Below are 15,840 nucleotides of genomic sequence, written 5' to 3' on the forward strand. Positions count from 1 at the left end.
ACTCAATAAACCATTAGTGCAAGGCCCTTTCCGTCAGCCGCGGCATCGTTAGGCAAATTCCCCTCGGAGGCAGCTCAGGAAGGCTCAGCCCCAGGGATGGGGCTCCCACGCGACCACCGAGCATCCTGGCTATGGCGGGTACCGGGCGATGCCAGGCATCGGTCCAGCCTTTTTTGGGCGTTCAGATGTTAGCAGAGAAAAGGAGATGGTTGAGTGCAGCTCAGGACCGAGCCGCATCTCCAAGCCAGGGAGGTCCCTCACCTGCCCTGAGCTCTGCTGCAGGGCTGAGCCCTGCTAACCAGCTCCCCCGGGACGCCCCTGCCTTTTGGTTGCTGCTCTGGAGAGAGGGGGTGAGATTTGAGCRTGGGGAAATCCTTCCCGGAGCTGGGATTTTGCTCTAGCGTGGCGCAGAGCACTGCACTACAGCGCCCTGCTTTGCATTTGAGGAAGCGGAGCTGCAGCCGGGAGGACAGACCGTATCTGGCATTTCTGAGCTCCGTCAGAGCATCTGGCGTTATTGCTCTCCCTTCGTCAAACCCACCTCTCCGTAGTTTCTCAACATCTGGAAGCCGTTCGCTGTACCAGTCCCATGAACGGGCCTTTGACTCAGAAAAGCTCTTCCTTTGGGCTAAAGTGGCCCTTATTTCTCAGCATGGGAATTTCGCCTACCTCCCCCTCTCCCAGACAAGAAACGGTTTCTCAACCCGGCACCAGCAGAGCATCTGCCCGGAAAGCCCAGCACATTCCCAGGGCAAGGATGCAGCCGAGCAGCCCCCACACCCACCTTTCCCTTTGGGAGCACGTTCAGACGTTAGCCAATATCTAAGGAAAACAGCAAAAGTGGACACCAGTGAAGGAAAAACCACCATACAGGGGAAAACTGCTGTGGACTTCTCCAGAAGCACAGCCTGTGGTTCCCATTCGTAATTAGAGCTACCTGGGATCTTTTTCTCTCAGAAATGCAATCTTTAACTCGGGTTTTTGCTACATTACATGGGCGAGAAGCCCTTGCTGTCACTCCCCGCTGCTTCGCGGCAATAGGCTCATTTGGCAGCAAAGCGGAGCGGATGCGAGGAGCGCTCGAACTAAAGCAAGCACGAGACATTTGTTTGTACTGTAAAGCCGTGCACCCTGCGGCATCGCTAAGGATGGATTTAGCGTTGGGGTGAAGTAGGCTTATGGGCAAACTTTACTGCACTGGATACCTCACACCTGGAAGTCCTATTTACTCCACTCTGAAATCCCAGGTGACAGCAAAGAAAAAAAAAAAAGGTACATAAGCCTGTGCTGTCCTCTACTTACCTGCAGGCAACTGGCTTGAATAAAGTCRCCTTCTCTCCTATTGCATTTGTTTCTGTACAGTCCAACAGGCTTGGGAAAAAAATTACAATAAGCATATAAGATAGAGACTAATCCTACAGCTTGGTGAACCCAAGCCAACCACCTTCCATGCATAGCTGATCGCATTTCTTTGCGCAGTGAAATTGTTAGTTGGAGCATCAGCAGCTACACGCACGGTCCGACAAATGTTTGACCTTAAATTAGGAGACGACTGCAGAATTAGCACAGACGAGAGACGCACGGTTCAGTTCTGGTCTCAACTCTCCAGCAGGCCAGTAAACAGCGGAGCCCCTATTTCCTATTATTTCACGGATTACAACTGAGACACCAGAGCCCGGCTGCCCTCCCTTGGGATCTGCAAGATCACAGAGGCCGACTGCTTCGGCTCCCCGGGGTGCTCGGCCTCATCATTTTGTAGATGGATCGGGCCAGATACCCCAGGGTAGAAAGTCAAGGGGATTAGCAATAAGCAGCCCCCCCCTCACCCTGGCTTCACCCCCAAAAGGGCCGAGCACAGCACCTCCGGGGACACAGCCCCCCTCTTTGGGCCGCTCTCCCATCCCTGGCCACCCCTGCAGGACTCGGGCGGTGTCGATCACACCACAGCTGGGACCCCCCCCCCCCAAAGAAACACACATTTCCAAACAAGCCTCCGTCTATTTGCATTCGAAACATTTATTTTGGGAAATACATATTAAACACTATTATTTATACAAAAATGGACTAAATTTGTCATAATGCTTATAACCCCCAAAAGGCCATTTGAAGAGATCTGGATGACTTTTTTTTTTTATTGTATTATTATTTTTTTTCAAAAAAAAATCAGGTTATAAAGGTGAAAGCGGCATGTCTTGCTTGGCCCAGCTTGAGATACTGACCAGGGGAAAAAAGAAAAAAAAGTTTAAGATGACATTTGCAGAAGTGCCTCACACAAAAGATTTTCTCCCCTTTAATAGTCTTTTTTTTTTAACACTTGAAATATATATATTTTTTCCGTTAATACACAATTTTTTGTTGTTTTTGCTAAAATATAGCAAGTCAGCAAGTAAATAATCGTTCTTCCTCAACAGCTCAGTAACAATTCCTATGCGTTGTTGAGGAGGGAAAAAAAAAACGCCAGGGTTAAGGAGGCGAACAGATTCTCCTTGCAAGGCAAAGGCGCCCGCGCGCGGGAGGTCCCGAACCCCACGGTCCTTCCCGGGGCTTCCTCCCACGCGGGCACCGCCGGCGGTGGGAGCAGTGCAGCAACGGCAGCCTGCAAAGCCGCCGCCGGCRCAGGGGATTTGGGGCCTCCCAGCGTGCTTGAGAGCACCCTCTTTCCTTCTCGTCACCCGTGAACACGCTGTGCCCCAAGCGGAGATGGTCTGCTGGGCTCGGCGGGCGGGCGTCCGCCAGCGGCTGGAAGATGGGACGTGCTGCTATTTTAGCAGGCACCAAAAGAAGGGTGGATCTGCACGTAGTTTCATCCATTAGACGGGACACCACGGACGGATGGAGCTGACATGATTTCCCGAACGGGCATGCAAGCACAGCTGGGGGCAGGCGGCCGCTCTGCTCCAAGACCACTTGCTCGTGTGTCATTCAGCGGTTGTTTAACCTAGCYTCTTGCACGAGCTTCTCCTGCGGATCCATTTTATTTTTAATTTATTTATTTTTTAAAAAGACACAAGGCAGATGGTGTCAGAGCCGGTCAAACGGAGCGCGTCAAGAAGAGGAGGTCCTACGCTACGGCGGGCGCGCGAAACGCCGCCCCAGCCCTTCCTACGGCCGGGGGCTGCTAACATGCAGGGCTCGGTCTGCGCACGCGCACAGGCCCCTCGCGGGAGGGCTAGCCAAATTAGGGAGCTTGTTACGTACGTACACATCACACGGGGGAATCAAAAAAATAAAACCAAAACGAAAAAAAAACAAAAAACCCACGAACAGCCTCATCTGACTTACTGAAAAGCCCAATAATCACAAGGGTCGGACAGGACAAAAAACTCCAGCTTCCTACCACCGCTTTGCAGAGACGTTCCCTTCTCAGCCCCCTTCAGACAAACATACTCTGAGCCTTCGACGGAAAAAAAAACCGTACTGAATTAAAAATAAATATACGAACGAGCGTTCCCAGGAAACCAGCCATACCTATGGTCCAAGCCGCGAGTGACAGGGAAGAGGAGTCTCTACAAAGAGTCGCCGCCTGGATAAGCATTTTCCAGGCCGCAAGGACAGACAGCACAAACCCTCCCTCTCCCCATCCTTTCCCAACTATTGCATGGGTAACAGTCTTAAAAGGCACTTCTCCCAAAGCAGGTAGCTCTGCCTGGCTGCGATTTGGTGATAGGCGAGTTAACGCCTAAACACTCCCAGTTTATTGCATAAACACTCCCAGTTTATTGCATGAAGGCAAGGTGCGGGGGCCGGGGTGAGGGGCTGGCTGGTCCTGGAGGGCTGGAGAGGGCTTGGGAGGAGGAGGAGGAGGAGGCAGGAGACAAGCATGTCACCATCTTGCTCTCTTCATCTCACCGTACCTTGCTTCTGAAGGCTACATTCACTCGGCACAACCCTTGCCTTCAATGGACGGAGAAGAAAACGGCAAAGCCAACGGGACAAAAAGGGACTCGGCCTTTGGCAAATTCACCCGCTTCCCGCTGCCTCGGCACGGCAGGAAAGGCGGCAGGTAGGAGCTTACCCGAGACCTTCCCTCCGCTGCCGGGCTCCCAGCAGGCTCCCCATGGGCAGCAGAAGCTGGAGCGGGCGGTTAGTGGGGAGAAGCTCTACCTGGTCCCGGGAGCCGCGCCGGAGAACGGAGAGAGACCGACCTCCGCGCGGGACGGTCGCCGCCTTCCCCCGTTCCCCAGCCCCGACAGCTGCCCCGGCCCGAGGCGACGCTCGGCGGGGGCTGAGAAAGGAAGCCATGCCACAAAGCGGGCGGCGCAGGGGGACGGGCGGCCACCACGCTCTGCCCGACGAGATGTGGCGCCTGGTTATTTGGTCAGTTAACATTGGCAGTGGGGGGGGTTGGGTTGGAGAAGAGGGACAGTGGCAGAGGATTTATATAAAAATAAAGGGGGGGGGGGAAATAGCGAGCGTGAGCGAGCAAGGTCCTGGCTACGGAGCGAGACGGTTACATTTCGTTAGCCACCAGCTCTTTGTCGGTCACACCGTTGGAGAGCGAGCTCTGGCCCTCGTTCAACCTCTTGACCCTGTAGGCTTCAAAGTGGATGTTGCTGGTAATATCCTTTATGTTCTGCATGTGTGTCCTGAGGGAAACAGAAGACACCGGGGCAGTTACATCTCCCTGCGCACGCAGGGCAGGTCCATCTGGCACCCCCTCTGCTACTCCCACCCAACGGCCGGCTTGCAGCCCTCAACATCTGCTTGCAACCACCCTCTGCAGCCCAAATCTCCAGCTTTACTGGTTAATGACACCTCTTTAGAGCGCAGGTGGGAAGCAGAGGCAGTTACAGACAGCCCAGAACAGAAGCTTTCAGCGGCACCAACAGCCTGTGTGTTTGGCACAAGGGAGCCCTTGCCGCGTAAGAGCCCTTTGGGGAAGGCCCCGGTCCCAAGAGCGCACAGGATCGTGTCTGGAGCCCTGCACAGCTATCCGCCAGAGCTTTTCTTGCAGCACATCTAGGAGGAGCCCATGGTCCCCCTGAACAGGCCAAGGGGCTCAGTGTGGACCCTGCAACAGCACAGTCCCCATCTGCAGATGGAGGGACCCAGGAGGGTGACGATTCAGGATTGGGGTAATGCATCAGGGAGGACACAGGGCTTGTGAGAGGTCACTAAAGCCAAGGCCTCCAGCTGCTCTCAGCGGGCGACCTGAAGCCACGCTGCACCCTGCATGCTGCTGGCCAGATCAGCTCTCCCCCATGCTCCCACTGCTTCCCTCCTCCCTTGCTCAGCAACACGGCTGAGAAAAGCCCCCTTAAACGGGGCTACCCCTTGCACTGGGTCTGCTGCAGGCTGAGAGGCTGAGCGAAGCAGCCACCTGCTTCAGGCTGGGCTCTCGCCTTCGTTTTGATGCCACCTGGTGACCCAAGGTTACACGAACACAGGAATAATCCCACCAACCTGATGAGGAGGTCCCGCAGATAGGCAAACTCACAGTGTGTCGTATTCTCCACTGGTGGGGAAGAGAGAGAAAACCATCAGCAYACACCGCGCACACCCAGGGCACAAGTGCAGCAGAAGTGCTGGGGTAGGAAGGGCCCTATGGGGAGTCACACCGGCGTGCGACACGAGTCACACTTCCCCTGCTGTCCTCCACGCAACGAGGGAGCTCTCTGCAGCATCCCCCAGCCTACAGCATGGTCACCCCCATCTCACCAACGTAAGCTTGAGCAGGCCAGAAACAACGAACCAATTTCAGAGAGATTTGAAGGAAAAGGGGAGGGGTGAGCTCTGCAGCAGGCACCAGGCATGACCCAAAAGAACAGAGTTTCATTTTTAGCTTCACCATGAACGTCCTATGACATCCCAAGCACATCTCTGACTTTGCTTCCCCATGTTGCCTGCTGCAGAGGAATAACGTGATCTCCCACTGACAGAAGTGCGACTGCTGTCTCAACAGGGCTTAGAAGGCAAAGAGTGTTTGTAAGAGGATGGAGAAGAAAAGCAAGGGGTCTTGCTCCACCACAATCAGTATCACAGCTCTCTGTTTGCCAGGCATTTGCRTTTAGAGGGTCAACTCCCTTTTTTGTCGTGTCTCCTCCCCTACCCCAGGCTTGAACATAATGCAGAAGTAACAYGACAAAAACAACACTATTTTGCAAAGATTGCCAGCGACCACTGCTGGGTCTGTGGGTCTGCTCGTGCTGAAGACGCCACACTGTAAAGGTGAGTAGCTTTTCTTAAGCTACTCCAAAGCCCATCAAACTCAGAACTTCCGAGGACAGAGCACAAGAGGGCAGCAGAGCTTTAAAATACACTGATTTTCCTGGCATCTTTGTTAAGCACTCATTCAAAACAGGATTCCTATAAGGAGAGTCATAAATGTGATAAATCTATAAGAAAYGAAGGGGAAGAAGGTAGAAGGGTGTGCTAAAGATGTGCCTGTAGCCTTTAAACTGTGATTTAAAATGGGGGGAAGAAAAGGGAAGATGCTAATGTGATGAAGAAGAGGGAACAGACCCCCACAAGGGCACCAGTCAAGTGCACGGTGGAGTGTGCAGAGAACTGCAGATGCCAGGGAAAGGCTCTGTTCTGGACTTGAGACAGAGACATCAGCACTGAACTCATCGGCCCTCAAATCCAGCCATCAGGCATTTAATTATGTGACAAGCAATGCGATAGAAACATCAAAGCAGAAGGCCGGAAAGAAAGCAGAGATGAGAAACACAGAAGCATCATCCTCTCACTCCACTCAACAGCCACCCCAGAACTGCACAAAAGCTCAGAAACTCAGTGCAGGAGTATTGGCCAAATCATTTCCAGTCCCCAAATACTGGGGAAGCAATTCTCTTTGGAGGGCCAGGGAAGCAGTATGTACACCTAGACTTCTACTGCTGGTTTTGGGTCTCACCATCTTCTGCCAGGGCAGGGGGATGGGCTCGGGAGGTAGGAAAACAAGGACAAGATACCTTCAATGGTGCCCCACTTGGTCTTCCTTCCAAGGATTCTTCTTCCATTAACCTGGTACTCCTGGTCACTACCCACCACTGCAAACGGGATCATTTCCTGAGCAAAGAAAAGGCACAGGTTAATTTTTCCCCCTGAAAACCAGTGAGGAAACCAAGATGGTGAGTAAAGTCTCAGGCAAGGCAGTCTCCAGCCAGCTATTAGAGCAAGGACTCAAGTCTGCAATGGATCCAGCTCCTGCCTGGTCCTGGGCCCATCTTCCTATGTCTCGAGTGCTTTTCAGGGGAGTTTCATGGGATGAGACAGCCAGTGTCTGAGGATCTTGAGCAATGTTGCCTGCCGGAAACTGCAGAATCCCAGGAACCCGGCTGCAGCACCTCTCTCATGCATCTGGCCAGCCTAGGCACGTCTCTCACTTCTRATTTCCCCTTAGTGACTGCTCCTAGCTCCATGAAGCTTTCACCTGAGATCAGATCAGACACTAGGAGCATGGGGCTCTGACAGAAATGGACAGCTGTTACCAGCCATGTGCTCTCTGCCCCACACTCCCCCAACCTTGCACCCCTTGCTCTCTCAGCTGTGGGTCAGTACAGGTGCCTCAGTCCTGTCTGCTCCCCTCCTCAAAGCCTGCTGKGCTTCAATATTTCAAGCCCTCATATGAATATAAGATCAGACCAAAGCCTGTCCAAGCCCAACACCTCATCTGGCAGGGGCTAGCATACCGCTAGCAAGTGCAGGAGAAGGATATAGTGATACTTCCCTAGGAACCTCCCTCAGCATCCAACCTGTGGCTCAGTTCCTTCCTGATCCAAAGTGGTATCTTTGTATTTAGATTTTTCTTCTTCACTGAATTTATCCAATCCACTTTTTTGGGCCAATAAGTTGTTAGCTACTCCCTGCGGCAAGTAATTCAGGTCGATGAAATCAGAGCAGCACCAGGCAAAACCTCTACAGCCAACAGGAAGGCTGCTCCCCTCGCTAGCAACAGGCAGACACCACTCCTATGAAAGGGCAAGAGGCTAAGGGACTTCCCCATCTAGTTGTTACTGAGGGCACATTTGAAGAACAGAGCTAGGGGAAAGGATCTGTGACATGGACAGGAGAAGCAATCCYCCCTAGATGCCTTTCTCACCCTCTTTCTGTCCCTGCTCTAAGCTCCAGCCTCATCCTTGGTCAGACAGGGATAAGGCACAGTACCTTCCAAAAGAAAATACAGGTATTTCGCAAGAGGCCCCCAAGACATCACAGGTATCAGGAGCTGCAGGCCYCCATCCAAGCACATTCAAGCCACAACACCACATACTAACCCTGAATTTCTCATTTACTAGCCGGTCTTCAGAGTCTTCATCAAATTCCTTCTGAGGATACACGTCAATCCCATTGGCAAGGAGATCGGCTGTGATCTAGGAGAGGAAGAGCAGAGAAGCATATGAATGAGACATGTGCAGGAGGGAAGAACGGCAGAGGAGCAGCACCCCCACTATAGTGGCTGCTCCAAGCCAACCCAAGAGGCACACAGGAGCAAGCCTGATGGGCTCCACGCAGTACTAGAAGGCTGGACAGCCAAGCAATATTATCTTCCCTTTCCCTCCTTAACATTGCCCACCTGGATGATAGGGACCCATGTTTAACTGCTAACCACCAATCAAGCGCTTGCCCTGGAAGCTCTAGGAGAACCTTATGCCAAGATATGGGTCACATTCAGGCTGAGGAGAGGCTCTTGCAGAGCGAGATGAGGTTACAAGAGCTGGGCTCTGCTTTTGCACTGAGAAGACAATAGGAAATTAAAAGTTGCACTAAACAATAGGGAACACAGCTGCCAGGCATGCGGCGCTGGACCCAACGTTAAGAAGTTTGCTTATGCTCCTTGGAAAGGGAGACACAGCAGAGCACGTTCTGAGAGGGGACAGGCGCGCAGACAGCCCAGAGCGTAGCCAGCTCTAAGAATATTGCCTCCGTGGAAGGGAGAGGCGGGGGGAACAAAAACAAAAAAAAAACCCACCACACTGAAATCTGATTCCCGGGTGGAGACTTAGCTAATGYAGCACCAGGAACACAGCACCAGGATCAGCCTTCTTGAAGAAGCTGCCAGACCTGAATCTGTAYGTGAGTGCCAGCTCCTATCGCTTCCTAGGGCGGTGAACTCCTCCACATAAGCCCTACATTCCCGGTTAGCAAAGGAGATGTATCCAAGCCCTAGAAAACCCCTGAGCCAGGCCTTTCATCCCATCCCCAAGCCAAGCCCACGTACTATTTTAGGGAAACAACCCAACACAAGCCAACTCCACAGGGTGTGGGACTCCATTCGAGTAGCTCAGCGCAGTGCTGGCATTGGCCAGAAACCATGTTCCACGAACCAAAGGGAGCGAGCAGGCAGATTAATGCTCCATCAYGACCTACCCAGCCTGATTCAAATCCAGAAATTAAACACCTTCTCCTAACCAGCTCTACCCCCCGCATGCAGGCAAGGCCATTGCCTTTTGGAAGTGTGCATGTATGCACGCTGGAGCCACGTTAAAAATCAATCCAGTTTTGCACCGGCTAAGATCTGGATTGGGATTACTTGCTTTCTGATTTGCACCAGGAATTGATCTGGAGCTGCATTTACCAAGGATGAGCCCCTTGCAGAACAGGCATGGCACACAAGCCAGCATGGCTACGTTCCCCCTCCATCTGGGAAGGATTTCAGAGGTCTGGTAACAATCAGGAATGTAACTAGAGATGGGGAGAGTTCATCCTGCCTGCTCTCTGGGCCACAGGCTGCTCTTCCTCACCACCCGCACCCCGTCGGCAGATCCACGCAAGCCCAGAAGACCAGAGGGCATGGCTCCAGGCCCCGTTGTGCACGAGACCCGCTTTTGCCGCTTTAGTTCGTTAGCGGCAGAGCCGACGAGCCAGATGGATTCTCCCGCAGCATTGGCAACGCTGTCAGCACCATTCCCACAGCACGATCTTCTATTACACGGATGATATCAGAGGCAGAGCATGCCCAGATGGAGTTTTAGATTCCAGACTGACTCTGTAGTTCCAGCAGCCAGACAGACACTGACAGACACACAGGCGTGYATGCATACGCACGCGCTTGCAGCCTCTGAACGGAGCAAGCAATCTGGAAAAGCCATTGAAAAGACTAGACTGCGGCACCTTGGACTGACACCTCTCACACCTCTTCAGCCCCCAGCCCTCCTTCCTCCCATCCTCCAGCACCAGCTCCTCGCACAACTCTCCATGAGCAGGCTGACACGCTCATCAAGTCCAGTCTGGATTAAGGCTCGGCTCCATTTCCAGGAATCCCTTAGCTCACTGCRGAGGGAACTGCTTGCTGATTTGGGATCCAGTCTGGTCTTGGGGGCTGAATATTTCAATTCCTGAYCCTGCTCTTCACAAACTGGGAAGACACTAAAAACGAGCTCAACCCCAGCATGGTAACAGCAYTCACGGAAGGGGAAGGGAAGGTTCATGCTCTTCTAGATGGATGCACTGAATAACACCGTAGCTAGCATGCTGCCCCCTCCAGACACTTGCACCCCGCATCCCCAGCAAAGACGGCCCCTCAAACTGCCCCTTTGGCAGAGCCCCCTCCACCCTCTCCCCTTGCCTCACATCCCTGCTCGAAGCAGAGATGTGCAGGAAGCAAACTCCTGATCCCTGGGAGCTCAAAGGGAYAGCGGAGGCCAGGACTTCAGAGCGCAAGAGGCCCACCCCACGCTTATCTTCCTTTACTGTCCCAAACGCTAAGAAATGGAGCCTGAAGTTAACCCTATCCTGTTCAGGGCAATGAGCTACCCACGGGCACAGCCCCGCTCCTGTTGGGAGTCTGCAGCTCAATACCAGGCTAGAAGACCACAACCCCAGCAATCTTCTCTGCCATGCAAACCTACTGCCCAATGCATCTCCGTTCTGCTCAGGACTCACTGCATTGCACATGGATATTTAGGAACTGCTGGTTGAGTGATGGGCTTTAGCAAAACCCGGCCTATTCGTGCTCAGAAATGCAATTCAGACTCTCAGAACAACAAGCCAAGAGGCSATTGGTGGCTTGCTTATTTTTGCAGCAAGCGCCGAGGCCATCACGCCTGCAGCCACATCATCAGTTACGGTAACAGATTTATAGTCCTCTGCCGAAACCCAGAGCAAAGCATCTCCACCTCTCAGCAGCACCAGGCATGCGTGCGCGGAGGAAACCACACGCCTTGCTGCGGATTTGGACAGGCTCTTCTCGGCTCCCCACCACCAGCTCCCCACCAATGCGATCAGGGGAGTTTCATGGCTTGTTTTTCCCATAAATCTTGCCCAGCTGAGCTCAGCAAACACACATTTTTGCCTGATTACTGTATCGGTGCAAAGGAAGGGTTTTCCAGGCTCTATATGCAGCACCCTCCGCCTCCCAGAATAATAAAAAACAGCCTCAGCGTAATCACAACAACAACAACAAAGGAGGCAGGAGAAACAGGCCCCAAGACTAAGAGTGCAACATTTATCCTGCACTGACAACGATCCAAGAGAAACACCAGGAACTGTTTGGAACGAAGGCCTTTCCTGCTGCCACATGGGATCACTCAGAGCTGCAGCCGGAGGAATGCGCCGGGCTCCCGGCCAGGCGCTCGGCTCTGCAGACCTGCGGGGCGAAGGCAGGGGGAGAGCAGGGCAGGGGGAGATGCGCAGCCCTTACCCTTTGTTTGAAGTAGTCCCTCTCCTCCAGCGTTAACGTGTCGGCTTTTGCAATCACCGGGACTATGTTGACCACTTTGCTCAGGCGCTTCATGAACTCGATGTCCAGCGGTCGGAGCCTGCAGAACACAGCAGAAGAAAGGGAATCGCATGCAGCTAGTGAGGACCTGGGGGCTGCCGCGATCCGCCAGCAGAGAGAGGGCATTCAAAGGCTAGACACAGAGGGGGAATCGTTTTCTTTCAGAGAGGAAAAGTAAAGGCGTTTTCCTAAAAGCACGACAGCATGCGTCCGCCTCACGCGAGCRGTTTGCAAACACTTAAAACGCTTCCCGTTCTCGTTTCAAAGCGCCACGCTCTCCTCTGTGAGCCCTCGCAAAACCCTGGGAAGCAGGAGAGGGCTTTTATCTCTGAACGGATGCTCTGCCACCGAGGATCGCAGGAACTCGCCCAAAGCTACGCAAGTCCTTGGCAAAGCAGGGAGCAGAGCACGGGCACTGCCGGCTGCAGGGCGGGCTGCCCGCGATGCACAACACAAATCAAGAAGTTGAAGAGCGACCACGGTGCAAAGCCCTCTCCAGGCTTGCCCAGGAGGCCACACGCGTGCACACGCTGCCTGGGGACACGCCAGATTGGCTACAGGTCGCTGTTCCTGGTCGAGCCCATTCCTGCACAGAGTACGAACCCGCTGTCGTGCACAAGCCAGGATTTCAACTCATATTCGCTGGTTCAGATTCAAAAAGGCTCTGTTAATTCTCAAGCCGATCACATGGCACAGAAGAGACTCTGCGCGTTCCAGAGGGCAAAAATGTCAGGAAATTTCTACAACAAAAGTCTCAGCAGACCAAAGCTGCAGAGATTGCATAACCCGAATAATCAGCCGCTCAGGAAATGCTTCTCTGCTAAATGCTCCTGCTGACAGCATGTATGTGACCTCCAGTGCCACTCTCCTCGCTGCATCTCTGGGCTGCAATCCAGCTCCACACAGCAATGAAGGCTCGGGGGGCCTGCCCATGACCCTRCCTCGGTACTCAGGCCCTCAGTTCTCCCTGAAGGTCTTTTTATTGCTGGTGGTTCCTGAATTAGCTAGACGAAGCCCGCCTGGGGATGCCTCCACATGCTGTAGTCCCTCCTTGATAGCTCCGGAGGTGATGGAGGACACGTTCCCAGGCAGCGAGCTGAACAAATGCCAGCCTAAAAAGGGAAACACGGAGGTCTCCAAGTGGGGGCCGTCACTTTTAGCAGCGCACAGCTTTGGCCCACAACACATCTGGTGAGGGGTGCCAGCAGGACACAACCCGATTTATCCTTGGGGAACCGGGGCAGAGAGAGGCAAAGTCACCTTTCAAAGCTATAGACTGAAATAGCAGAGCTGGGGCCAAGAACCAGATTTCCCCATTTCTAGGTCAGCCCCGTTTGCAAACCAGAAGCCTGTGTAACCAAGGAAGAAATGGAAATAAATGGGATGGTGAGTTAAAATGCTCAGGTGTAACCCAGCACCGGCGGAGCACTGCCCAGAGGAGCACGGAGCCGTGCTGACCTGCTCAGCCTCCCGCACAGCACCCCGTCCGCGCGCGGCTCATCCCAGCAGAGCATCTCCAGGCTGCTCTGATGCAGATCGCAGCGGTGACTCATCCACCTCCTTCCCTGGTCAAATCCACTCCCCTCTCAGGCATCGGGCTAGCTCCGCGCCCACCCTTCCCGGCGGACCGACACGTAATCTTCTCCCCGAGCCGCTGGAGAGCCGGGCAAGCGGCACGCACAGCCCAGAGACCGCATCGCTAGCACGAGGGCAAACAAGTTGCTAACATGAACTCAGGAGTCACAGATCACCCTGGCCTCCAGGAACAAAAGAGTTTGGCTATTAAATAAATAAATAAACAAATAAGGGGAATAAAGCACACAAGGAAACCCCCACAGACACATCTAAGCAGACTGCTGCTGGCAAACATTGTTTGGAGCTCTGCATAATGTATTTCCCAGACCTCCAAGGAAGCAATGCACTTATATTCCTTTCCCAGCAGACTTCTTTCCCCTCCTTTCTCTTTGCGATTTTCAAACAATTTTTCCCCTTTAAAAGCCTCTTCCCCACTGAGACTGTGTTCCTGACTCTTCCATCAGCTTTTCTTTTAAAGTGAAGAMCAGGATGCACAGGCAGCCCATGCAGATGGATTCACAATCAAGAAGGCATTTGCGTTTTGGCTCGGCCTGCGGCATAGGAACCCCGTTACCAAGCCCTCACTGATGCAGGGAGCCTCTGGCGTCCTCCAGGTAAGTCTGACAGCAGCGTGCAAAGCCATACCCAGCCTACGTCCCTCCCCGCACGCCGCTAGCAGCCTCYGAGCTCCATTTCCACAAGCATCTGCCACCTCCCTGGTGCTCTGCAAGTACGTCGTCTATAGAGGCAACCTCAGCATCTCCYGAGAGAGGCGCTCAGGCAAACAGAACTGCCAATGAGGATTTGAAGGTGATGAAGCAGTACCAAGAAACTGTTCCCGGGACACAACTCGCACAAACAGCAGCGAGGCTACAAGAAAGAGCAAGGGATTGCTGCACAAGCGCCATTAAGCAGGCGGCACCAACAGACAAGGTCTTCAGGATATTTCAGAGCAAAAAAATCAGCAGCCGCAGTCCCAGCCAAAGTACTTGAAAAGCAATTCYCAGCAATCAAAGCAAACAGCCTTTTTTCCCTGGCCTGTACGTGCTTTTTACCCCAACCGGGAAGGCTTACTCCAGCGAGTATAACACTCAGTCCATCAGTTCTCCTCCAAAGCCTGTGGGCAGCGTTGGAGGCAGCGGGGCCAAGCACAGGATGCCRAGCTTGGGAGTCCCCGCACGAGGCTCAGTTCTTGCTGCGGACCTTGGAGAAATCCCATCCCCTGACCCGGCTTTCTCATCTTACAGGAGGATCACAACCCACACAGGCATGAAGGGGGCTGACACCGGGATCCATGTGCTGAACCCCGAGCAATATTGCTCTCCTTGAAAAAGCCTGCACAGTCCTGGTAAACAGGAAGGAAAGCAAAGGACTCCACCAAGGAGCAAACTGTACCGTTTAGACTATTTTACAGGTTTCTAGATACTCCACTAATTCCTGATGCGAAGCCCCCTTTCAAACACTTAAGATTTTTGGAAGCGATACTTCTCACTAAGACTCGCCCTGGTACGAGAGCCTTAGCTAGAAGTCACGGCCATTCATCTGAAGACACTGAAGGACACCGAATGGCTTTAAGGAAGTCACAAGTGTGCAGAGCTTAATTTGCACATTCACTRATAGCTTTGTACAGTCACAGGCAGATACAGTCACGGTCACAACAGGGCAAGTGCAGACCTAATTCAGCTTAAACTCCTGCTGCAAGGCACAGCCCAGGATAGCAGTGACTTTTACTGGTATCTGCAGGGACTGGTTTTGGTTCTTAACCACTACTTCTGTGACAAGCTGCAGGCCCAGCAGGGCTGTACTCAGCTGGGTGTTTGAACCAAATTCACCTCCACAAGGTGCTGATGCCAGAACCTGAAGGGCATTAGCAATGAAACCATTGTATATACAAATAAGCAATGCAGCAAGAGAAAATGAGTTATTTCATTCACGGTGCAAGATATCTGCTGCAAAGAGCTTTCTCACAAGCATATCCCCAAAGAAGGGGTAGAATTCAAGAAGAAAAAGCATGTTTTTTCCCCCTCCTCAAGATGGTCCCCAGAACCGTACACTTGTAACTAGACACTCACACTTTGGACTTGCTGGGGGGTTGAAGGATGCCCAAGGAGAGTGGATGAGCTGCAGCAGGAGCTGCCACAGGCAGCAAGAGCTCCAGCCCACCCCAGATGGTGCCAGGTGCTCCCTGTTCCCTCTCTTCCTCTGGGGCTTGGGGAATCCAGCCTGGGTTGGCACACATTATTTCTGCACAACTACAGCCACTGCATACAGCATGGACAACATCTGAGCAGAGGCTCATTCCTGCTGGTTCCCTTGAAATGCCATTATAGGAATAAAAATTCACTGCGAGCTTCAGAGTTATTTCCTTTTGGTTAAGTCCCAGATCCAACTAGCAGCAAGAATTTGAGCCGTGCATTAAGCAAACACCAGCGAGCATCCAGCAGTCACCCAAGCCCCAACAYTGGGACCTGTCAGTCTGCTACACCGATCTGGCTGGCAGCAGCACTGCAAGGCCACGAGCCAGGCGGGAATCCAGCCCTCTCTGCCGCAGCACCGCGGGCTTTGCCGGGGGACAGCGAACAGGGAAAGGACCAGTAGGGCATCAG

At 53.1% G+C, this 15,840-nt stretch overlaps 1 protein-coding gene across 1 annotated transcript in view; it reads right to left on the reverse strand.

The window, feature by feature from the left end:
* Window positions 1-1,996: 1,996 nt before the first annotated feature.
* Window positions 1,997-15,840, reverse strand: part of SEPT9 (septin 9) — a 95,900-nt gene continuing 82,056 nt past the window's right edge. Inside the window, exons 7-11 of the mRNA XM_026068561.1 lie at window positions 11,582-11,699; window positions 8,217-8,312; window positions 6,912-7,008; window positions 5,404-5,455; window positions 1,997-4,586 (exon numbers count right to left, since the gene is read on the reverse strand). Of these exons, the coding sequence (XP_025924346.1) occupies window positions 4,451-4,586; window positions 5,404-5,455; window positions 6,912-7,008; window positions 8,217-8,312; window positions 11,582-11,699 (499 nt within the window). The 3' untranslated portion in view covers window positions 1,997-4,450. The remainder of the gene's footprint in view (window positions 4,587-5,403; window positions 5,456-6,911; window positions 7,009-8,216; window positions 8,313-11,581; window positions 11,700-15,840) is intronic.

Source organism: Apteryx rowi, unplaced genomic scaffold (genome assembly GCF_003343035.1).
Source record: "Apteryx rowi isolate R43461 unplaced genomic scaffold, aptRow1 scaffold_275, whole genome shotgun sequence".
Classification (NCBI taxonomy): domain Eukaryota; kingdom Metazoa; phylum Chordata; class Aves; order Apterygiformes; family Apterygidae; genus Apteryx; species Apteryx rowi.